Genomic DNA, 23211 nt, shown 5'->3' on the forward strand with positions numbered 1-23211 from the left:
AGCCAGCCTTGGCAAGAAAATCTGTGAGACTCTTATCTCCAATTAAACAAAAAAGCTGAAAGTGGGGCTGGGAGTTTGGCCTAATTGCAGAGTGCTTGCCTGGCATGCACAGAGACCTGGGTTCATTTCCTCGGTACCACGTACATAGAAAAAAAGCTGGAAATGGTGCTATGGCTCAAGTGGTAGAGTTCTAACCTTGAGAACACCAAAGGACAGTGCCTAGGCCCTGAGTTCAAGCCCCAGGGCTGGCCAAAATAAAAAGAACAAATGAAAGCTGCTGGGTGCTAGTGGCTTATACCTAGAATCCTCACTACTCAGGAGGCTGACGTCTGAGGATCTCAGTTCAAAGCCAACCCAGGCAGGACAGGAAGCTACACTGTGGCAAGTGCTAGCCTTGAGCAAAAGGAGCCCTGGGACAGTGCCCAGGCTGAGTTCAAGCCCCAGGGCTGGGAAAAAAAAAAAAAGCTGAAAATGGAACTGAGGCTCAAGTAGCAGGGGTACATCCTTGAACAAAAAAGCTCAGGGACAGTTGTTTAATCCCCTACAAGGAAAAAGCTAGTCTTTTCATTTTACCACTGAGGCTGGGTCTAGAGACGAGAAGTAGCAGATTCAGCTGGAATGTGGAGCCAGAATTTGGCTCTGACTAGCGGATGTTAAAGTCTGCCTTGACTCCTATTCTGGACAACTCTCTGGAGGTTACAGCTCACAGATGCTGTGGACATTAACGGGAAAACAGTTGCTTTCTCCCTGATAAAAAGAGATCCTGGAGACGTGGGGGCAGTGCTGGCCTCACTTCAGCCAGAGGGCTCCACCTGCTGTTCTATTCCAGGCAGGCAGTAAGACAGAGGGAGTGTGTGTGTGTGTGTGCAGTCAGTCATGGACACTCTTCCAAGGCAGCACCCTAAGGAAAATGGCCTAGAACTCAAGAAGCCAAACTTTCCATAAGCCACCAGCAAAAAAAAGAAAAAAGAAAAGAAAAGAAAGGAAAAATAGAAAAATGTGAAGGAGAATGACAACAACACAGACCCACAATCTACAGTCACATGGAATTCTGTGAGTCTCGCCTTTCTTAACCCTTTGCTGGATCACTCCCAAACCACCAGAAAATGAAATTCAGTGCGACACTCCTTTATCCACAGTGTGAAAGGCAAAGAAAATCCAGTGTGGGTGAGACACAGACAGAGACAGAGACAGCCAGGCACGGTGACAGCCACACTTGGGTCTATGCACACCCCAACCCAATGAGAGTCTGCTTAGAGGAGTCCCCACACTTCACAAGGAAAGGGCCTGAAACTTAGGGAGAATGCAGCCACTTCTGTCCTATCTGCTTGGAAGGGGGGAGCAGTAAAACAGCCCAGATCTGTGCAGCCTGAGCCTCCTGAACCCCAAAGTGCTGTGGAGCCCAAAGAGTATGAAACAAAGGGTTTAACCACACAGAAATAAAGCACATTGTCTCAGAGGTATGTGATCTCAGAGGGCAGGCCAGGCTAGGCTGCAGGACGAGCCAGATGTGGTGGGGCTGAGTCAGACCCCAGAGGAGTCCATATCTGGTTGAGAATGGAAGAAGGCCATGACGGAGGACGGAAGGGGCGCCTAGGCAGAGTGAGAGGCTGGACAGGACAGCCATGGATGCTCAGGGAGCAGAGCAGAGATAAATGCTCTAGGGTGAAGAAGGGAGACAACATGTCCTTCATGTCTGCTCTTAGAGATCACTGCTAGAAGTGACTGTAGGTAATCCAGTGCCCATTCCATTATTTCCTGGTGCCCAAGGAAGCACTTGCTTTGAGCGCGCGCTCTCCCCCCCCCCCCTCTCTCTTTCATCCTGGAGCTTGAATTTAGCACCTGGGCTCTGTTCCTGAGCCTCTCTGTGCTCAAAGCTAGCAGTCTACCATTTGAACCACAGTGCCACTTCCAGCTTTTTCTAAGTAGTTTACTGGTGATAAGAGACTCATGGACTTTTCTAGCCTGGCTGGCTTTGAATCATGAATCTCAGATCTCAGCCTCCTAAGTAGCAAGGATTACAGGCTTGGACCCCCAATACCCTACTTCTCTTTAAAAGAGACCTGGCAACCAGGACTACCCTCCTGAGAGAAAGTCCACAAAGACTGGCAAGGTGTCTTCTCTAGTTCCCACTGCCCCCTCTCCCCATTCCTCCTCATCTATCCAACACCCACTTAACATCACCTGCTAGTGACTGTCCCTTTCACATCCACAGCTTGGTTCATTTAGTCCCCTGTCCTTGTAATCCTTAGATGGCATTTGCCAGGCCATTCTGGGATAGATTGAGGTCGGGTTGTACCCAGGGGTGATGTTCCCTTTGAATTGCCTGCTCCCCTGTCACTGCGCCTGCAGCTGGGCTTCTCTGGCCCCCAGTCAGCTTCCACCATGGTCAGGGCCTGGCTGGTGTTTACTGGGGTCTATTCTAAGTAGAGAGTCCTAGAATCAGTAGAGGGCAGAGTCAGGGATAGTTGGGGCCAGGCAGCAGATGGAGGAGAGTAGCCTGGCAGGAAGAGCTGTCTGGAAGCAGTGGAAATAGAAAAGACAGAATGGCCCAAGGACTGGACCAGGAAGGGTACATCAAGGCTGGCGTTAAGGGGGAATGCAGAGGGACAAAGCAGATGGCACAGGGGCATTAAGCTGGTGGGATCCCTAGCCTCCCAGATCCTTCAGTCTCAGAGGACAGAGAAACCTACATTCCAGGATACTCTGTACCTGCTTCCAGAACACCTGGCTGCAGCTAAGGCCTTCTGAGAAATGTCCCCAGACCTATGGCTGAGGGTGGCTTGCGCATCTCCTCCCAGGGACCAGCAGCCCTACTTGCAAGGGACAGCCACTTTAGGATTCTCTTTAAATGAGTAAATTATCTCTTTCCTGCCATCTGCAGCCTCGGAGGGGTGAGAGAGGCCTGGCCCTTTCTTATGAATACCTAATAGTAGCCGCCTTCCCTCCCATCCCCAAATTAAAAAGCCTTGCAAAACACCTGGCCTGCATCTGAAAGACGGCAGGCTCTTTCATCTGAGCAGACTCTGCTTCCCAGGCTCAGCCTTCCAGCTGCAGCTCTCACCTGCAGGGAAGGCTACAGGGAGCTGGTGACAGAAAGAAGGCCACTGGAAGGGAAGGGACAATGCAGCCCAGTGCTCATCTGCCACTCTTCCCACCTTAGGCAAGTCCGTGAACCTCAGAGTGTCCATATTTGGAATGAGGATTGAATGGTGGTATAAGGGGCTCAGGGTTTATTTTCCTTCCTCAGTTTCCCTTCCCCCATGGTCCTGGAGAAGTGGAAGAGCAAGTGTGAAAATGGGGGTTGGGGGAGGGGGATACTGAGCCTTGGTCTCCTCTTTTTTATTTGGTGGAAGCTAGGAGCAGCCTATCTCTTGTCAGCAGTAAAGAGACTGGAGGATGACTTTATTTGATGTTTATTAACAATCAACCAGCAGGACACAGATGGGCAAGGGAGGCCTGGGGAGAGATGGGGTCTGGAGTTTGGCTTAAGCTGCATGAGGTGATCCTGTGGCTGTGTGTGTAAAAAACCAGCCTGTCCATCCCTGTACCCTGCATCTCTCAGGGACCCAGGGCTACCCTCTGCCTTTATTTTCACGCTGGTTCCTGAGGCTTGTACCCTGGAGCAGGGTGTGTGGCCTCAGGACCGGATGACCCAGTGTGGGTCACCCACAGCCTAGGCTCTCTTCCCAGCAGCACGCGGGGCCAGAGAAAGCAGAAGGGCTACAGGGACAGGGAGGAAGGAAGAGAGGGACCCTGGGTCCATGCTTATGAGCCCTCATTCCCATCTCCGCAGTGTATGTTGCTGGGGCCTCCTGTCACCCTACACTAGTTGTCCAATTGTGAGGATGTGGCCCTTCTCTGTAGGCTTGGTCCCTTTCGTTCCCTAGTCCCATCCCAGTGCTTTAAATCAGACCACTAGCAGCTCTTGCCTGCCCCCTACAGGCCTCCAACCATGACCCTGCCCCAGCCCATTCTGCACAGACCCAACGCGGTGCTGTTCAGTCTCATGCCAACCCCCTCCACCCTGGCTTCCTGACTGCCTCTACTTCTTGCTCTTTTATTCCAACTTGAACCCTCTGGTCACCCGCTAATTGTCAGCATCATCCAGGGTTCTGGTCTCTGCCTTTGGTCAGCCCCTTCCTGACCTCACAGGCAGCTGTTGTCCAGAGGTTTCCCTTTCTCTGTGAGTCTCCTTCTCCAGTCCCCACCTCTTCTGAGAAACCTGGTCCCCACCCCCACCCCCCACAATCCCTGGATCTTTCTACTTAATTTACCCACCTGTGACCCCTGGAAACCCCTTAGTTCCTCTTTCTTCCTGGAACCCCAAGTTCAGGTTTTATGAGAGTGTGAAGACAGCTTCTGAGCAGAGGTGCAGGGTGGGGGGGGGGTCTGAACCCTGAAGAAACATGACTGTGTGGTGACTGCTGCCCCGAAGGAAGGGGAGCTGAGCAGCTGGAGGCCTGGGGTCAGATTGTCTCTGCCATGTAACCTTGAGCCAGTGTCTCCTTCCATGACTGCAACATGTGTATCTGCAGAAACAATCAGCCTTGGGGTGTGTGTGTGTGTGTGTGTGTGTGTGTGTGTGTGTGTGTGTGTGTGTGTGTGTGTGTATGTGTGTCTCCAGACAGGAGTTCCAGGTGCCTCACTGTGGCAGCCTCCCACAGTCTCTCAGAATCCCAGCAGGCTTGGCCACCCACCCCTTGTGGACCCTGGCAGGGCCTCCTGTCCACCTGCCTCCTGCCTCATATCATGGACTCCTCCTCCTCGGCGATCTCCCGGTCCACCTCTATGGCTGTGTTCTCGAAGCTGGTGATGCCGCCATACTTGCGCATATGTACCATCAGTGGCTTTGGGGACTGGCTCCCAGCCAGAGTAGCCACATACATGCCCGTCCGGTTCTCTTCCAGCGATGGGCCCCAGTCTATGGCTGGCCGGCTAGCCTGCTGGAGCCGCTGCAGCAGAGCAAGGAGAGGTTAGTGGGTGCTTTCCTTGGTCAGCAGAGAGCTGCTGGCATCCCCTGGTGGAGTCCTTGCAGTAATCTAGGGGGAAGCGGGTGAAGGAGACTCTACCACTTCCTGAGAGACTCCCCAGCCCGCTCTGCACTGCCTAACTTGAGAACCCAGAGTGCTAGGAACAGAGCAGGGCTAGTACAGCGTGGCTGTCAGGACCACCAGTGGGGCCCTTCCTCTGCATCTGCAGGGGGTTCAGAAGCCCACTCCACATCTTTTACCCTGAATGTTGAGCTCAAAGGAGCTGGGAACTCTCAGGAAAGAACCAAGATCTGGGAGCTCTGAGGTGAGCTTGCAGCTGGCCTTCTCCTTCACCTTCCCAGTCTGGTCTCTGCCTCTGTCTTGTCCCCCTTTGGAGCCCCCATTTCCAGGGAGAAAGCTGACTAAGTGATGACTAAGCTCGAGCATTCCAGAGCTGTGGCTTCTTAAACACATCCCTGGGCCTCTGGGACACCAGCTTCACATCCCTGAGAAAGGGAGGTGCTTGTTAGTTGGTGAAGCCCACCGAATGCAGATTCCAAGGGAGTAAGGGTCATGACCTTGGCCTTGACTGAGCACAACTCCATCTTCACAGCATTGAACTGCATGAAGAGCTGGGAATCCTGCTGCTCAGAAACATGCCTGTGGCTTTGTGACGTGCCTCCCCACTCCCTCCTTGACTTCAGCCCCAGGGGCTCTTCCTCCACTCTCTCTGTTCCAGGGACACCCTTCCTCCTTACTTCCCTCCAATGGGAAGGCTCTTCCTGCTTTGGGACTTCATTCATTCCTTGCTGCGAGAAGTACTCTCTTCCTAGACCTCTATATGGCTCTCTGTCTCCATTTTGTCAGATCGATTTGGCTGCCCTCGTCAAAATACCATCCTCCATCAATCTTTCTCCCTCTCCCTCCCTCCCCCTCTGTCTGTCGTCTGTCTGTCTCTCCTTACTCTGCTTTCTGTGTGTTTTCTAACTTACCACTACTATCTGTTTATGGTTTGTCATAACAGACACTGAGGCTGTCATGGAGAGATATTGAGCCTCTCTGTGGCATCCAACAATATCTGTGGACATTACCACATGCAGCCTTGAGGGAAAAACTTCCCTCTGGGGGAATCCTTGGTTTAGACCAGGCCACATCAGGGTCTTTAAATTCTAGGCTTGACGATAGCCTCTGGCCACCAGAGAAATGCACAACCACAGCTGAAGTGAAGGCTCAGCCCACAGAGGGTGGCTGAGGCTCAGAGAGGAATAGATGTCTGCTGTGGGTCATCCTTTGAGGTCTGCGGACTGATGTGCCAAATGGCTTGGATTTGTTCCCACCATCCTCTCTCAGGTACCCATGAGACACGCAGGGTTCCCGGACACTCTTTCTCCTTCCTTTCTTTCTGCCATTCCTTTTCTTTCTTTCTTTTTGTGCCAGTACAAGGGCTTGAACTCAGAGCCTGGGCACAGTCTCTTAGTTTTCTTTATTTTTTTTTCCCCCACATCTGGCATATGACCACTTGAGCCACAGCTTCACGTCCAACATTTTGCTGGTTAATTGGACAAGAGTCTCACAGAGTTTCCTGCCTACGAATTCGATTCCTCAGCTCTCAGCCTGTGAGTAGCTAGGATCATAGTCTTCTGGCTTTCTGGGCATGTTTGATGCCCCTTAGTATTGTTCTCTGGTTCAGCTCTAGAGGGAAGTTCTGGGCTAGCAGTTCAAGTCCTGATTCCCCTCAGCCAGCCCCTGTCATCAGTGATCTTTAGGGGGTGCACCCCTCCACCCAGGCCCTGTGTGGGGTGCCACAGGCCGCCTCCCATACCTGCATTCACCTTGACCCTGAAGTCAGGGTCAGGGTGGGGTGGACTCACCTCCCAGAGCGAGCCCTCCTCTCGCAGCACGGCCAGAAGCATGCCCGAGGGAATCATGAGGCAGGACAGCAGACCCATCAGGATGCCCAGCAGCTCGGCCCAGGCAGGGAAGCGGTAGTTGCCATACTCGGAGGGCTGGTACTTGACAATGCTGTACACCAGCAGAGCCTGCAAAGTGGGGTCTCCAGTATCACGTGACATGCGTGGGGAAGCCTGGCTCTGAGCTGCCTTCTGGCCTGAGAGGACCTAGCCCAGAGTTAGGTCCCAGGCTATACCAGAACCTAACATGATCTATCTCTGGCAACCTGGCCTGAGTTACCCCAGCTCCAAGTTCACCCATTACCAAGGCCTGTAGCAGCCCAACTCTGCCCCAGATGGCCTTAATTCCCAAAATGGCCTGTCCTGGAATCATCCTGCCCCAGGAAGGGGACATCATAGCTTAGGAAAGGCCCTTAGATTCTGTCAGCCATAGGTACAGGAAAGCCTGGCACAAGTGCAACAACTGAGACCAGTGTGGGCTAGGAGCCTCAGGTTCACCCCACTGCCCGACAGAGGTACCGCCAACAGACTGAACAGCCTTGAGACCCCAGCCAGCAACCTTCCCTCCCACTCTGGTTACCAGGAGCGTGGCTGGAGACAGGAAGAGCCAGCAGGCCCTGAAGTAGAGACCGGGCTTGAAGCCTAACATCATGTGGATGTCTCTGCAGAACCTCTGGATGCCTGCACAGGGGAGAGGAGGACAAATGGCCCCACCTGCAGGCTTCACAAGTCGCAGCAGCCCTTCTCCCACCTCAGGGGACCCCACCTGGAGCTCTTAGGCCAGGTACCCAAGGCCCATGAGTTCCAGGCAGAGTTTAGTCTCCTTCTCCAGAGAACTTCTCACCATACACCCGGGTGACAGCGAGACACGTGGTTATCACGGCCACCATGAGCCCGAAGCTGGCACTGTAGTCATCCAGGAGGACCAGCCAGTACATGCCCCCCTGGAACACAAGACACAGCTCTGAGCCACCTAGTCTTGCTCCAGGCTGAGCAGGATGCAGCCAGGCTGGCAGGAGGAGAGCTTAGGTCAGGGGATTCTGACCACCTGCTCAGCCCTCTCTTCATTTCTTCCAGATTCCCAACATCCCTTCTCCCTGACTGGACCCCCATTTGCCAGTGAGCAAAGACAGGTTCAGGGAGGGAAGTCTGAGGCTATTCAGCAATGCAGGAGTGAAGTCTGAATCCAAGTCTTTCCAATTAACCTTCCTCTCTTTTTTTTCTCTCTCTCTCTTTCTCTCTTTTTTGTTGGAACTGGGGCTTGAACTCAGAGCCTGGGCACTGTCCCTTAGCTTTTTTCACTCAAGGGTGGCGCTCTACCAATTGAGCCATACCTCTACTTTGGGCTTTTGGGTGGTTCAGTGGAGATAGTTCATTGTCTTGAGGATTTTGCTGCTGCCTGGGATGGCTTTGAACCATGATCCTCAGAGCTCAGCCTCCTGAGTAGCTTGGATAATAAGGGGGAGCCACTGGTGGCTTGCCACATTAACCTTTCAAAACTAGGATTTAACTATAAACAAGATCAAACTATCTTCTTTGGGAGACAAGGCTTGGGGTGCAGCAGGCCCTTCACGAGGAAGACACAGGTGGTTCAGTGAGGGATCCACCTGCTAGAGAAGCTGCCACAAGCCCAGCCCAGCCCACCCAGTCCAGGGTCCTGCAGGCCACTCACGTCGGTGGTGAGAATCAGCCCCATAAGGTACATGGCCACACAGATGAGACCCGAGAACACCGCCTTCTTGGGCCGCAGGTAGTAGGGGAACTCATCTGTCACTGCTGTCACGATGGTCTCCAGAAAGGCAAACTGGGGAGGGGAGTGAGCAGGGGTCAGAGCCCTGCAGACATGAGGGTCTACTCTCACCCACTCCCACTGACAAGACTTACCTGGCTATCCAAGCCAAGAGTCAGGAGCATGAAGAAGAAGAGGAAGGACCAGAAAGGTGACAGAGGCAGCATGGTCATTGCCTGGGGGTAGACGACAAAGGCCAGGCCAGGGCCTGGGCCAAGGGCACCCAGGGTCAGCAGCTTGGGGCATTCAGCAGGCCCCATAGACACACTCAAATGCACGTAGCCACTTCCATGTCTTTGGACACACTCATTTAGCCAAACCCAGAGACATATACTTAACATACACTTTTGACACATTCTTAACTCCCAGGATGTAGGCTAGCACATTGTAGGTGCTCAATAAATAGGACTTGCTGGGCACCAGTGGCTCATACATGTAATCCTAGCTACTCAGGAGACTGAGATCTGAGGATCCCAGTTCAAAGCCAGCCTGGGCAGAAAAGTCTGGGAGACTCTTCAATTAACTACCCACAGAAAGCTAGAATGAAGCTGTGGCTCAAGTGGTAGAGTGCCAACCGTAAGTGAAAAGGCTAAGGGATAGCATTCAGGTCCTGGTTCAAGGCCTAGTACTGGCACAAAAAAGAAACAGCAGTTGACACACTAGGTGACTTAATAATGGGTAAAAGAAACGAAAGGTAACATACTAAATGGTTTAATAATGGGTTCGTGAATAAACAGGACATGACTATACAACCTCATCAAAACACGTCTATACACAATCATTTGCACACATACTTACACACATCCATTGGCACAAGACACACTGATTCACAAGATCACTGTCACCCTTGATTCAATTGCTCAGAGACATCTCAACCAGGATGTGACTCCTTTGGACAAACAAGGTATGAGAGGTAAGACAGAAACTTACCCCTAGACACAGAGGGATGCACTCTTGTGTATACACCCATCCACACCCATTTCTTTGCACAAGGACACCCCGAAACTAAGACATGTCCATTCACATGCACGTGCATGCACACACATGACCCAGCCATTCACATCTTGTTGGCACGTGTGTTTGTTCCTGGCCCCACCCTCCTCTGCCTGACGCCCTCTCCGCCCAGTCTGCTGCCCACCTGCTTTGGCTACTTGATCGACAGGCACACCCAGCTCCTGAGACATGTAGCCCAGCACGGAGAAGATGGCGAAGCCAGCCAGGATACTGGTGATGGCGTTGCCCAGAGTGACAATGAAGGTGTCTCTGCCAGGAGAATCCAGGCACACAGAGCAACATGAGCCAGCCACATTTGCCACCCACAAGGCCTTTCTGGCCAGGACTGTCTTCATGGACTTGGTACAGGCTCTGGGCAAGGACAGACACTGACCTGTATATGTTCTGGTGAAATGTGTTGTAGGAGGCAAAGGTAAGGAGACCTCCGAAGCCCACACCTAGGGAGTAGAAGATCTGAAGGGCAGCTTCGATCCACACCTGGGCCAGGGAAGGAGGAAGAAACAGTACAGAGGTCTGGGGAGGACATGCAAGAAGGTGGGGGTAAGCCAGGTGATGGGTATGGTACCGTGTGGGGAAGATCCAGACTCACAAACCTTGGAGCTCTCGGAGCAAACCTGGCCCAAGCTCTCACAGGGCACAGTGGTGGGCATGCCCCGCCCCCTCTGGATCTAGTTCCCACCTAGGGTCTAGCAGATGGCTTCTAAGCGTGATCCAGTTCTAAAGGAAGTAGCACCTAATGTAAAGTTTCTAATAGATTTGTGATAATAAGCCCATGTGACCCTTCTACTTCCTGCCTAGAGCCCAGGGAACTTGGGCTGGGTCCCATCTTGATCATTTTCAAGCACTGTGGCCAGAGCAAGCCACATCACCTCTCTGGACTGCAGGTCCCTCCTATGAATGCGGGAAGCCATGAGTGGTGTCTGCCCCACAGGGAGAGATGGTAAGAATCAACTCATTATAACATATGCTAGAGAAGATTGGACAGCATCGCTAGTGAATACATGACCGTGACAGCTGTCTGGGCCATGCTGTTATCATCTTTACACACAACTGCTGCTTTTGGGTTTGAAGTCAGACAGACATGAAGGGAATCCCAGTCCTGCCATTACCTCGCAGTGGGACCTTAAGTTTGTTACTAACCCTTGTGGACCTCAGTTGCATTGGTTACAAAATGGGAGAAATTGTGTTTTCTTCATAGAATGCTTAAGATTAATAATAAATAAGTAAGTAAATAAAGGTATGGCTCAAGTGGTAGAGCACCAGTCTTTGGCAAAAAAAAGCCTAGGAAGAACACATCTAGGACTCCCCTAGCAGAAGATTATATCAAAACCAATGTACATGAGGTCATATAGGATGAGACTAACTGAAATGAACTCTAAGCTACGGAAACAAGAGGTTTATCTTGTGTGATTGTTGTTCTTAATGTACTATGTTATTTTTCTTCTCTTTTTATGCCCTTATGGTTAATCTCATGTGATTACTGTATCTGACTTGGTTACCTGGTATATTGTATATATGTTTATTTATTTATTTATTTGAAATAGGGAAGGGAAGGGGGAAACAAGGTGATTGGGAGGGGGTAGGGAGAGGGAAATTGGGACAAAAACATGAGAAGGGGTATCAGTGTGCGAGATGAATGTAACTGTAACCCCTCTACACATTATCCTGACCAAAAAAACAAAAAGCATAGGGAGAATATGAAGCCCTGAGTTTGAGCACTAGGCTGAGAGAGGGGGGGAGAGAGAGAGGAAGAAGAAGAAGGGAAAGAAGAAAAGGAGAGAGAAAAAGAAAGAAAGGGAAAGGAAGAAAGGAAAGAAGGAAGGAAAAAAGGAAAGAGAGAAGGAGGGAGTGGGAGGAAAGGAAGAACAAAGGAAGAGAGGAAGGGAGGGAAGGAAGAGAGAGAAAGAAAACAAAAACAGAAGGTTCCTTTATGAGTGTCAGTGACTATAATCCTAGCTATTCAGAAGGCTGAGATCTGAGGGTTTACAGCCAGCTAGGGTAGGAAAGTCTGTGAAACTCTTATCTTCAATTAACCACCAGAATGCTGGAAATGAACTGTGGCTCAAGTGAAAAAGCCAAGAGCCCAAGTCTCTGAGTTCAAGTCCCAGTACTAGCACACACACACACACACACAGCAAGTGACAAAGGCTCATAGGAAGGGCTGGTATAGCGCCTCCTGCTGGGAGCTTCCTGCCACCTCTTCCCACTCCTTGAACTGGACCTGACCCCGCCCTTCAAGCCCCAGCACCATGCTAGGCCTCACCTTGGAAGACAGCAGGTGGTGAAACTGGGGGGTGAGATAGAACTGGATGCCCTTCCAAGCCCCTGGGAGAGTCACTCCTCGAACCAGCAGCATGAGCAGAATGAGGTAGGGGAATGTGGCTGTGAAGTACACCACCTGAGAGACAAGAAACAGAGAACAGGAACAGAGGCTCTGGCCATCATTCCCCTGAGACCTTCCTCTTAGAGACATGCCTCCCTAGCCTTTGAGCAGCCTGAGCCAGGAACAGGCCACCATTCAAATGGTCTCTTTCCCTCCTTCCTGATTCTACCCACCCACCTAACCAGCAAAGTGCTGCTACTCAGTTTCCCAAGGCTATCCCAGATCAATGTGCACTGCCACCAGCATTGGTGACAAAAACCTCCTTCCCCGCATACCATGCCACCCACCAACAGTCAACCTCCTCTAAACCCTTGCCCTCCTCCAAAGCAACAGCAAGTCCTTCCCAGAACCTGACAAGTCTCAACGTCCTAGCTGCCTTAGCCATGACCACTCTCTTTCTAAATACCTTCTACCCTGTCCTTCTGGTCTTTTAATGCCTCATGGACAACAGCTCTCCCACAGTAAGGGCAAGTTCTAATTTATTATTATTTATTTATTTCTTGCCAGTCCTGGGCTTGAGCTCAGGGCCTGAGCACTGTCCTTGGACTTTCTCAAGGCTAGAGCTCTACCACTTGAGCCTCAGCACCACTTCCGGCTTTTTTCTATGTATGTGGTACAGAGGAATCGAACCCGAGTCATTGTGCATGCCAGGCAAGCACTTTAACCACTAGGCCAAACTCCTGGCCCTCAAGTTCTAATTTATAAATGGCAGAGTGAAACATCAAGTCCTGGAATAGCCCGATTGCTGTAACAGGCTATGGATGCTTCCTGCACTTGCTCCACGTCCAGCTGCACGGACCCAGGTCCAGCCAAACCCTGGTGAGAGCCTCTTCCTGGCCAGCTCTCGGGCCTTGAGCTCCGCAGGCCTCACCTTGCCAGAGGACTTGACTCCCTTGAGGATGCAGAGGAACACGATGAGCCAGGCCAGTAGTAGGCACAGGCAGAGGCTCCAGCGGATCTCCCCGGGCCTGCCGATGCCCTGGCTGCCTTGGATGTGCAGGACGTAGCGGCTGTGGAAGACAGAGGTCTGAGTGCACTGTATTCCACGCGCCACAGACAGGGGACAAAGCCACGTCCACCCTCCCAGGCCTCACTGGCTATTTTCCATGTGACCCTTTCCTGACCACCCTTCTCTGATAGGCTGAGTCCTAGAGTTGGCCTCTGGGTCCTTCCAACTTCTATGCTGGTCAAGCAGTCGGCAGAGGGGTATCTGTGTGTATGAACACACACACGTGTACACGTGCATGTACACATGCACATGCATATGTATATATGTGGACACATGCATGTTGACACTATCAAAAGTTTAGCCATTAGTCTGCTCTTATGCACCACATTTCCTTCTGGACAGCCCCTTTCCCAAGGTGCCAATTCCTCCCACCCCACCCCACCATCAGTCCTGGGTGATCAAGGCTCTCTGTGTTCTCTCTATCCTCCTTGTAGAGTCCCTGACCCTCTACCAAAACCCTTTACTAAAAACCCTTCTGGTGAGAGGTGTTAGAAATGCCATGTATACTCTGCCCACATCTACCCACCACAAGCTGTGCCATTGCCTCAGGGACACCTGGCAGCTGCGGTGAGTCCTTTGGCTTTGTGCTTTGCACCCATGCCCATGAGTCAGACACTCTTTGGCATGCAAGGCCATCTTCTGGATGGCTTTGAAATCAATATATTCATGAACTACGAGGTCTCTTCAGATTGGAAGCCAGAATGACTCAAGACACAGGCCCATTTGGGAGAAGCCACTCAGGGAAGCCCTTTGCAGGAGAAGGAAGGGAATAATGTAGTCTGTTCTCTGGCCAGCCAGAGAGCTAGTCTACTGTAGAATGTTCCAGAACAAGGTTGGGAATTGAGAGTACGTAGTGTTCATATTACCCCATGGGGCAAGACTCCAGGTCTTATTGTCCTTGTATAGTGGGAGACCGAGATTGCCTGGGGAACCTCCAAGTCCTGCGGCTTATTCCCAGGGCTCCTGAAGTCCCTGACACTAGAGTAATAGCTTTATCAGTGACACAGTGTCTAAATCTGACAACAGTCCTTTAGTCTCATCTCTCCTAGACTAACCAGAGATTGTGTGTGTGTGTGTGTGTGTGTGGGTGTGTGTGTGTGTGTGTGTGTGTGTGTGAACACAAGTCAGTGCCAAGCCTGGGGCTTGAAGGCAGGGCCTATGCACTGTGGAGCTTTTGAACTCAAGGCTATGATTCTGCCACTTGAGACTTCACTTCCAGATTTTTACTGGTTAATTGGAAATAAGTCTCACATACTTTCCTGCCAGGACGGTCTTAAAACCACAATCCTCAGATAATAGCCTCCTGAGTAGCTAGGATTATAAGCATGAGCTACGGGCCTAGCAGGTGCAACTTAATACACACTAAAAATATGAATGCTAAGAAATTCAAATAAGCAGAGTGTTAGGTGGGTGCTTGCAAGAGAGGGTTGGGATAACAAGGAGGCGTGAATGAGAATGAATATGATCAAAGTAGTTTGCATGTATGAAAACAGAACAATGGAACTTGATGGAATTGCTTTAAGAAAGGTGGGGGGTAAAGGACAGTGACTGGGAGTTGATATTGATGAAAATATATCTGTACATGTGTGAAAATGTCACAATGAACTCCTCCTTGTACTAGTATATGCTAATTAAAAAACAACAAAGAATGGGTGACTCAGATGTGGGGGTGTACACCTATGATCTTAGCCTCAGGAGGCCAAAGCAGGAGGGTGAAGAATTTTATGCCAATGTAGGCTACCTACATTGGCTACCTAGAGAGACTTTCTCTCAGGAAGGAAAGAAGGAAGGAAGGAGAGGGAGGGAAAGGGAGGGAGGGAGGAAGAGAGGAAAGAAGAAAGGGAGGGAGGGAGAAAGGAAGAAAGAAAGAGGAAAGAGGAAGGAAGGAGAGTGCGAAAGGAAGGGATGAGCGAAGACAGAGGAGGGAGAGGAATTACAGGCTCATGCCTGTAATCCTAGCTACTCAGGAGGCCAAGATGTGACTATCCCAGTTTGAAGCCAACCTAACAGACTCTTATCTCTAATTAACACAAAAAGCCAGAGCACCACCCCACTCCTGCACATAAACATTGCTAGAAGAGGAAATTGACTCTAAAATGTCACTATTGCCACCCCTCCCTTCTCCCCTCCACCAAGTTCCTGGTCATGGACCTTGACCTGAGGGAATATGTACTGTCTCTGAGTTTCTGCTCAAGGCTATGCTCTACCATTTTGAGCCATAGGACTACCTCCTATATTCCGGAGATTAACTGGAGATAAGTATCCCAGAGACTTTCCTGCCTAGGTTGGCTTTGAACGTGCTGCTCAGATCTCAGCTTCCTGAATAACTAGGGATACAGGCATCAGCTACCAGCGCCCAGCTATTGCTTTCTTTTCAGCATCATTATTGTTGCTAGCATTTACTGAACACACACTGGACTGTATAGACATATTTGCCCCATTTTAGATGCTTGGCCCTGGCTGGCTCATATCTCCAGTGTCCAGCTGTCCCTACAAAGATTTCCTGCTCCCAGCCTCTTCTCTGGCCATCACCCTATAACTACCTCTACTGCTTGAGCAGCAGAGCACTTTTCTCTACCCAGCGAGAAATGAGCCTATCCACTTCGATGGACAATAAATCTTTCTTTCTTCTATGTGACTAGCCTCCGTGTGGTTTTCTGCACAACTGATACCTATCCTTTCCCATAATCTTCCCAACAACTTGCTGAAATCACGACTCCCTCTGTCCCGGTTTTAAAGACAAAGCAAGAGAAGCCAAGTCAATTATTCATGATCACACATCTGGTGAGGTGAGAAGCTGAGATTAGAACTCAGAGTCCTCCCCAACCCTGCCCCTGAAGAGTGCTCCTAGCTCCTTGGGGGTGCCAGTCTCCCTGCCTACCCTCAGCGGTGGCAGAGGGGCCCCGCCAGCTGCGCAGGCGCAGTACTGACCTCCAGTACTCCTCGCTGGGGCTGACGGTGCTAGTGAGGTTGATGGGCAGTGTGCCATTGCCACCTTTGGGGCCTCTGTGCTCCAGGCAGCGCTCCGTGTTCCACCAGTTGCCACAGTGCTCCCAGGGCAGGTTGCTGGTGAGGGAGGCGAAGAGGTAGAAGAGGACGTAGGCGATAATCATGTTGTAGTAGATGGCCACCAGGCCTACGATAAGCAACATGGCCGCGCCGGCACCTAGGAAGAATCACCACCATCTCTCTAGGCTTCAACTTCCTTCTTTGCCTGGACAGGAGTGGGCGGGGGGGGGGGGGGGGGGGGCAGGGGGGAGAGGTGACCTCACCTTTGAAGAGGGGGCTGATTTTCCAGACAGCCAGTGGCCCCAGGCTGGAGAACTGACCCAGGGAGAGCTCAAGGAAGAAGAGGGGGATACCACAGATAGCCAGCATGAGGAAGTAGGGTACAAGAAAGGCGCCTGCAAGGAGGAGGGAAGGTTGAGAGGGACTCGGTGGGTTAACTTCCCCCCAAAGCCAAGCTCTGGCCCAGCTCCCCCGACAGCCATTACTTGCTAGGAGATGGAACCATGAACTGAGAGGATTGGCAGGAATTTTGTTCTATAGCTAACTCTAGTGCCCAGCACAGAGCTGGGTTCAAAGAAGACATGTTTTGTGAGTAAATGAATGAGTGAATGAAGGAGAGAGTAAATGAAGGAGAGGATAAATATTTTTCCTACTAGAGAGTGCAAACTCCTCCATGAAAAACCAATGTCTTCAGAGCTCTGGCTCCCTGTACTTCTCCCCTCCTTGGATATGGAGGGCTGTGAGGCCCTCCATAATCTTTTTCCTTTTCTTCCTCCTGCAGAGAACTACCCACAGCCAAGGGGCTCTGGAGAGGCTGCATTCACCCTAGCTATCCCGCCCCCCCAACCCTCTCTCCTGTACCTCCTATATATATCAACCAAAGACATTCTCAGTAATTTCTCTGAAATTCTGACCATGTTACTGCGGAGGCAGTCCATGAGAAAGACTGCGTGTCTCAGGAACAAATGGCCTTAGCACCCCAACAAGGGTAAAGAAATAAAAAGGAGGAAAGAAGAGGGGCAGCCCTGGATATGGAGAGTTCACAGAGTCTTAATTCCACATTTTTAATCTTATAAATGTATTTATTTTGTCTAGTTTTATCTGAATTTCTCTCACTTGATTAATACCCATTTTGCAACATATTTAATAGACAGCTGGAAGTCCAGGGAGCCTGAGAGAGGCAGTATATCTTGGGAATACCAGGTCTTCCCTAGGACTTTGGACTAAAAACTTAGCCTCCCCAGACCCCAGCTGCTTCAGCGTTTCCCTAGTGTCTACCTAATGAGGCAGCCACCAAGCTGGGGTCCTGCGGGTGGAAATCGCTCAACCCTAGCTACTGTTAATGAGTCTTGGAACAATTACTTGATGGAGAAGCGGGGACAATAGGAAGCTTTTGTAAGAAAGGAGCAATCTCATATATGCAATCTGAATGGAAAGTAGGAGAGCAAGAAATAGTGCAGATCTGAGAGAGAAAATGATTGATAGAGCGGGGCTCTGGAGGAGGGATTTGGGAGCATATTAGAAAGCATGGTGGTTATTGACAGGCAGATAGAACCCTTTATCTCCAAACACAGGCAGCTCACTCTGCCCACTTCACAGGACCCAGGGCTCTGGAGCCTCAGAGAGAAACCCACATGGTTATCAGTCTTGGGGATGAGAGAAAGTAGGAGGGACCTGGGCAATAGAAAAGGACAAGGTAGGGTAAATTCCTTCCTCCTAGCCCAAGGTCACAGTGGCTGAGGCCCCCCAAAAGCTCATTCCAGCCCAGAGCCTTGGCCTACCATCCCAGAAACCCCTTATAGAACCTCAGGGCCACACCTCCTCCGTTGGTGTAGGCTCGGTAAGGGAATCGCCAGACATTTCCCAGGCCCACACAATAGCCAATGCAGGAGAGCAGGAAGTCCAGCTTGCCCGTCCAGTTCCCCCGGTCTGCAGCAAAGTCCACATCCAGATCCACATCACCCTGGTCACTGGGGGTCATCAACAGGTCTGGGGTGACAGGCTGTCAGGAAAAGAGACCAAAATGAGCCAGGTACTGGTAGCTCACAGTAATAATCCTAGCTACTCACAAGACTGAGCTCTAAGGATCCTAGTTCAAAGCTATGCCGGGCAGGACAATCTGTGAAAACTTTACTTTCAATTACCTACTAAAAACCTGAAAGTGGAGCTGTGGCTCAAGTGGTAGAACACTAGCCTTGAATGAAAAAGCTAAGGAACAGTGCCCTGGCCCTGAGTTCAAGCCCTAATACTGGAGAGAAATATATATAGAGAGAGACAGAGACAGAGATACAGAGAGAGACAGAGACAGAGAGAGATAGAGACAGAGAGACAGAGAGACAGAGACAGAGACAGAGAGACAGAGACGGAGGGAGAAAGACAGAGAGACGGAGGGAGAAAGACAGACAGAGACAGAGAGACAACAGAGAGAGAGAGACAGACAGACAGCAAAGTGGAGAGGGAGGAAGAGGAGGAGAAGGGGGAGGCTAAGCTGGAACTGGAGCCTCTAGCTACAAATATGGACTTGGACAGGGCTGAAAGGAGAGGATCTGAGGTTTCAGATAGCAAAGCGCTCTCATTTGGGCTGATGTAGCCTTGTGCAGAAGATCTTGGGGGGGAAGGCAGCTCTAGCATTGAGAAAGCTTTCTGGTCTTATCTGAGCTCACCAGGCTAAACCAAGGATGGTTGTATTTTGATGATGATCTCTGCAATGGCTCATTGCATTCAACATGTTATTCATATTGTCTGATTTTATTCTCAATTCTGTGAGTTAAGTACTTATCAAAGCCCCGTGCTAAGCATGAGGAAAACTGAGGCTCAAAGAGGGGTCAGGAGCTGATGGGCTAGTTCAGCTACCGTGCTGGAGTCTGTCTCCATGCTGGGCACTTAATTTTAAGAAAGACAGTGTAGAACATGTCCATAGGGTAGATGGCCAAACTGGAAGGTGTTCAAGAAAAGGGGTTATGGGGGGACAAAGGGAAGAAGCCCAGTGCTCTTGGCGTAGGAAGCTGAGAACTTGACAGAATCCCAACTCTCCAGGGGAGGAAGGCTTAGACTTATGCCCTGTGACTCACGGGGTCCAAATGATGACGGTAGATTCTGTCTCATAAGAAGGAAAAAGATTCTTAAGCCCTCATCTGTCTCAGAAGGTCCTAATTTTGCTGTCACTAGAGGCCAGCTATTCTTAATGTCCCCTTCTGTGACTCAGAGTGGGTGGAAAGCCCCACTGGACATTCTTCCTTCTAGCAGAGGCTGGAGGGTAAAGGCCCAGCTCCAGCCATAGGGGATCGTAGCCCAAACAGCTACCAGTTGGCATATCCATGGTTTCCCAAGCTTGGCATATGGAGGGAAGCTTAGAGGCAACAGGAGGTGCTAAAATTCTGGGACAGTTCCAGCAAGTGACCCAGGAATGGGTCAGACTAAAGGAGCAACCATACTCTGCCTGATTTCCTCTGGAATTCACACCCTATGGCAGAGAAGAGTGGAAATGGTAAGGTCAATTAGTATTCTCCAGGGTCTTCAGAGACGAGAAAGGACCTCCCCCACTCCTGTAAAGAAATCCCAGTAGGAAAACCACATCACTACTGGCCTGGGAATCAGAAAATGGCTAGTCTAGTTTAAGGTCTGTGCTAATATGCTGTATGACTTTAGGAGTCTTCTATGCCTCCGTTTCCCCATCTGGACAATGAGGGCATTATATTAATCATAGTTTTCAATAATGTTATTGAAATATCACATAAGATGTTCATAGGTATTCTGTGGGGGAAAAGCTGGGTTAACACCAATGAAAATATGCTGTTTTGCTGGACATCAGTGACTCATGCCTGTAATCCTAACTATTCAGGAGGCTGAAGTCTGAGGATTAAGGCTTGAAGCCGGCTGGGGCAAGAAAGTCTATTTCCAACAAAGCAATATAAAACTGGAAGTGGAGCTGTAACGAAAGCAGTTAAGTGATATCCTTGAGCAAAAAAGCTAAGGGACAGAGCCAGGCTCTGAGTTCAGGCCTCAATACCAGTAGGTGTATACATGTACATGCACATGAATGTGCGTGCATCTATCAGTGTGTATGAACGTGCGCGCACACATGCACGTGCACGCGCGCACACACACACACACACAAATATGTTGCTTTGCCACCAAACTTGTCAGAGCCTTTCATGAACCTATATATCCAATGACTCTCCACATAGGCCTAGAATGAAGTATTTACAATTTTACCTAAAGATATGGTTGTCCTAGGAGATGCTAGGTTGTATGTATCTGGGGACATGTGGCTCTAGGCAGTCACAGCAGTACTGGGATCAAGATGGAGAGAGTAGGACTGGTGTGGCTTAGTGGCAGAGATGTTGCCCTGCGCTTTATCCAGAGGCAGAAAAGAAGGGATGGTACATGTCACAGGATTGGAGATATCTGCTGAGGTGACAGAGTCGGGGAGATCCCAACAGAGCTGGGATCAGGTGGCAGTATTGGGGCAACACTGTGGGGGCCACAGTGGTGATCTTATCTGTAACTGGGCAGTGGCTGCAAGATTATACGGGATGGTGACAATGACAGAGAATGAAAAAGAAACAGCGGCTTTTAAAGTCACTAGGCCCAAGGGTTGAGACCAACATGGGCTGGACTGGTGGTTGTTTGCTGTGATCTGGGCCATACTTGGGGTGGCAGTGGCTCCACACTTACCGGAACCCCTCCCTCTCCCTAAGGTGGCAGAGCACCAGCCTTCTAGAACCTCTGGCTCCCAAGTGATCACCAGGAGGGATGTGGCAGCTGACACTGGTTCTGACACTGGTGTTGAGGCAGGCCTGTCACTCTAAGACCCTCCTGCCTCCTTCGGGCCAGCTGGCAGGAGGTCCTGGTAATGAGGTTCTTCTGATCCCTCCAGAGAAGCTGCCCTTTCCATGCTCACAAAGCGGTCCCCAGCTCTGTTTCCATGACGACAAGAGTTCTAAGAGCAGGATGCTGCCAGCTCGGCCCCCTCCTCCCCCAATCAGGAAAGCTTGCTTGGGCCCCACAGTCAAGGGAACCAGGGTCCTCCAAAGCTGAGCCAATCAGAAACCCATCTGGAGCCCCCACCCCACTCCATCTGATTCAGTGAGGATGGGGCTTGCTGGGAGACACATGACAGCAATCAAATTATTGGGCAGGGTCCAAGCTCTCTGAGCACTTCATATTTCCACTGGCGTGACAGTCTTCACTCCCACCCCACCCCCCACATATTCTAGGGGCACACACCTGAGCAATAGATGTAGGCCCCATTCCCCTCCCCACCCCCCAGCCCAGGGGGACTCAGAGAGGCAGGATTGGCCAAACCAAGGCTCGTGCAACCTTCTGCATGGAGAGAGACAATAGGAATCTGGAATTCAACTATTCAACTTCATCACTGTGTAGACAAGAAAACAGTTTTTCAGGGAGGAAAGGCACGACGAGCCCAAGGTCAAACAGCACATTAAGAGCAAAGCAAGATTAGCTTCCGGATCCCTTGATATGTCCCTAGCGCTATCGGGCTGGTTCTGGCTTCTTCACTCACCCCCAGTGAACCAGAGAACCTTAGAGAGCCTTGCCCCTCAGTTGGCCTATCTATAAAATGTAATAGTAGGTTCTAATACTCAGAGTCATTGGAGACAAAACCAGGTAAGGCTAAACTCCCAGCTGGAGCTTCCTAACATTATTTACATAATGCATGGGGTCTGTCAGAGAGGGCCAGGGGCTCTCTTGAGGAGGGAGTGAAAGGGAAGAGATGATGAGTGGGGAGAGAGAGAGAGAGAGTGAGAGAGAGAGAAAGAGAGAGAGAGAGAGAGAGAGAGAGAGAGAGAGAGAGAGAGAGAGAGAGAGACAGAGAGACAGAGAGACAGAGAGAGAGAGAGAGACAGAGAGACAGAGAGACAGAGAGAGAGAGAAAGACAGGACCTAAGAGGTCACACCAGTGGCTCCAAGAAGTCACTAATGCCTGCCAGTAAAAATGACTGATTTACCCGAGTGGTTCCGTGTCTTGAAAGCTGAGGGCAGTGAGCGTGTGTGTGTTTATGTGTATGTGTATGGTGGGGGGGTGGTATTAAGTCTCCTCACACCCTCCTGCCCCTTGCATTCCTGCTCCCAAAACCAGTGGGGGAGGGGCCTTGGTATTGTCCACACCGAAGATGGTTAGAGAACAAACTGGCCCAAAGTCACCAGAAAGGGGTCTGGTGCAAAAACAGCCCTCAGGATTCCCTTGGCGAAGGCAGGTACTTTTAAACCAAAAGCCAGAAAACTTCCCCCCAAATACTCCCTTCCTCCCCATCCCACTGTCTGCGATCTCCAGCCTCACTGGCACAAGAAGGGGAGAAACTGAGGGTGGGAATCCAGTTTCCACCTCTACCTGCCATCAACCTCTCAAAAACATTCATCTTGGGGATTCAGCCTGGAGGCTCAGATGGGAAGGAAAAGGCCGCCAGCGAAAGAAGGACCCGAGAGGACGCAGGCCAGGCGAGGGTCCATTTCCTCCTCCTCAATATGAGTCCCACTGGAAGCTGGTGCTCGGCTCCTAACAGTCCCACCCCGCAGTCAGCCCCGGGCAAGAGCAGGCAAGGAGAGGAGATGGGGTGACCCCAGCGATCCCACACACCCCAGCCTCCTGAGGGTGGACACCTGTTTGCAGGGCCAGGCCTGGTGAACCCCGGCTTCCAGCACCCCCGCACACATCCCACCCCAGGTGGCCAGGTGGGTGAGAAGACTACGACCCCGCCCCTCCCTGTCATCCAGCTCAATTTGGCCTCCCCGAGCCTCGCAGTCGCCCTTTCCCGGTCCGGGGCCCATCCAATCCCCGCGGGCATTGGCGGGCCCCCTGGAGGGCACCGTCCGCAGCCGGCCTCCGCGCCCGCCCTCGCGGCTACCTTCCGGAGGTGAGCTCCCTGCAGCTTCTTCATCGTGGAGGGCGGTGCTGGCACGGATGGGAGCGGACGCGATCCGCGAGCCAGGCGCGAGGACTCCGTGCGCCCGCCGGCCGCCGCCGCCGCGCCTTTTGCCCTGCGGCTCCCGCGCGCCGGCTGGGGTGGGCGCGGGCGCACGCGCTGCCGTCCCGCGGCTGCGGGCGTGGGGCGCCGGCCGGGCGCGGGGAAGAACGCCCCTGCCTCTTTTTACGCAGCTCCCGA

At 51.3% G+C, this 23211-nt stretch overlaps 1 protein-coding gene across 1 annotated transcript; it reads right to left on the reverse strand.

Moving 5' to 3' along the window:
* Nucleotides 1-3413: 3413 nt before the first annotated feature.
* Nucleotides 3414-23211, reverse strand: Slc6a7 (solute carrier family 6 member 7). Its single transcript, XM_090331232.1, has 14 exons — nt 22954-23211; nt 17906-18089; nt 16351-16482; nt 16010-16244; nt 12941-13079; nt 11950-12084; nt 10060-10163; nt 9811-9935; nt 8768-8880; nt 8556-8687; nt 7728-7827; nt 7464-7564; nt 6845-7012; nt 3414-4955 (listed from the first exon to the last, which is right to left on the reverse strand). Exons 1-14 carry the CDS (start codon nt 22984-22986, stop codon nt 4746-4748), a joined length of 1911 nt encoding a protein of 636 aa, XP_090187358.1. The 5' UTR covers nt 22987-23211; the 3' UTR covers nt 3414-4745.

This window comes from Megascapheus bottae, chromosome 4, assembly GCF_031878675.1.
Source record: "Megascapheus bottae isolate mThoBot1 chromosome 4, mThoBot2.hap1, whole genome shotgun sequence".
Taxonomy (NCBI): Eukaryota; Metazoa; Chordata; class Mammalia; order Rodentia; family Geomyidae; genus Megascapheus; species Megascapheus bottae.

Bases quoted from the DNA above. Each gene is read 5' to 3' on its own strand.
- Slc6a7 (XM_090331232.1), bottom strand. From the start codon at position 22,986: ATGAAGAAGCTGCAGGGAGCTCACCTCCGGAAG. The intron at 12,085-12,940 runs GTGAGGCCTGCG...CTTGTCTCTCAG, and splicing joins GAGTCAAGTCCTCTGGCAAG to GTGGTGTACTTCACAGCCAC. The intron at 7,565-7,727 runs GTGAGAAGTTCT...TCCCCTGTGCAG, and splicing joins CGCTGTCACCCGGGTGTATG to GCATCCAGAGGTTCTGCAGA.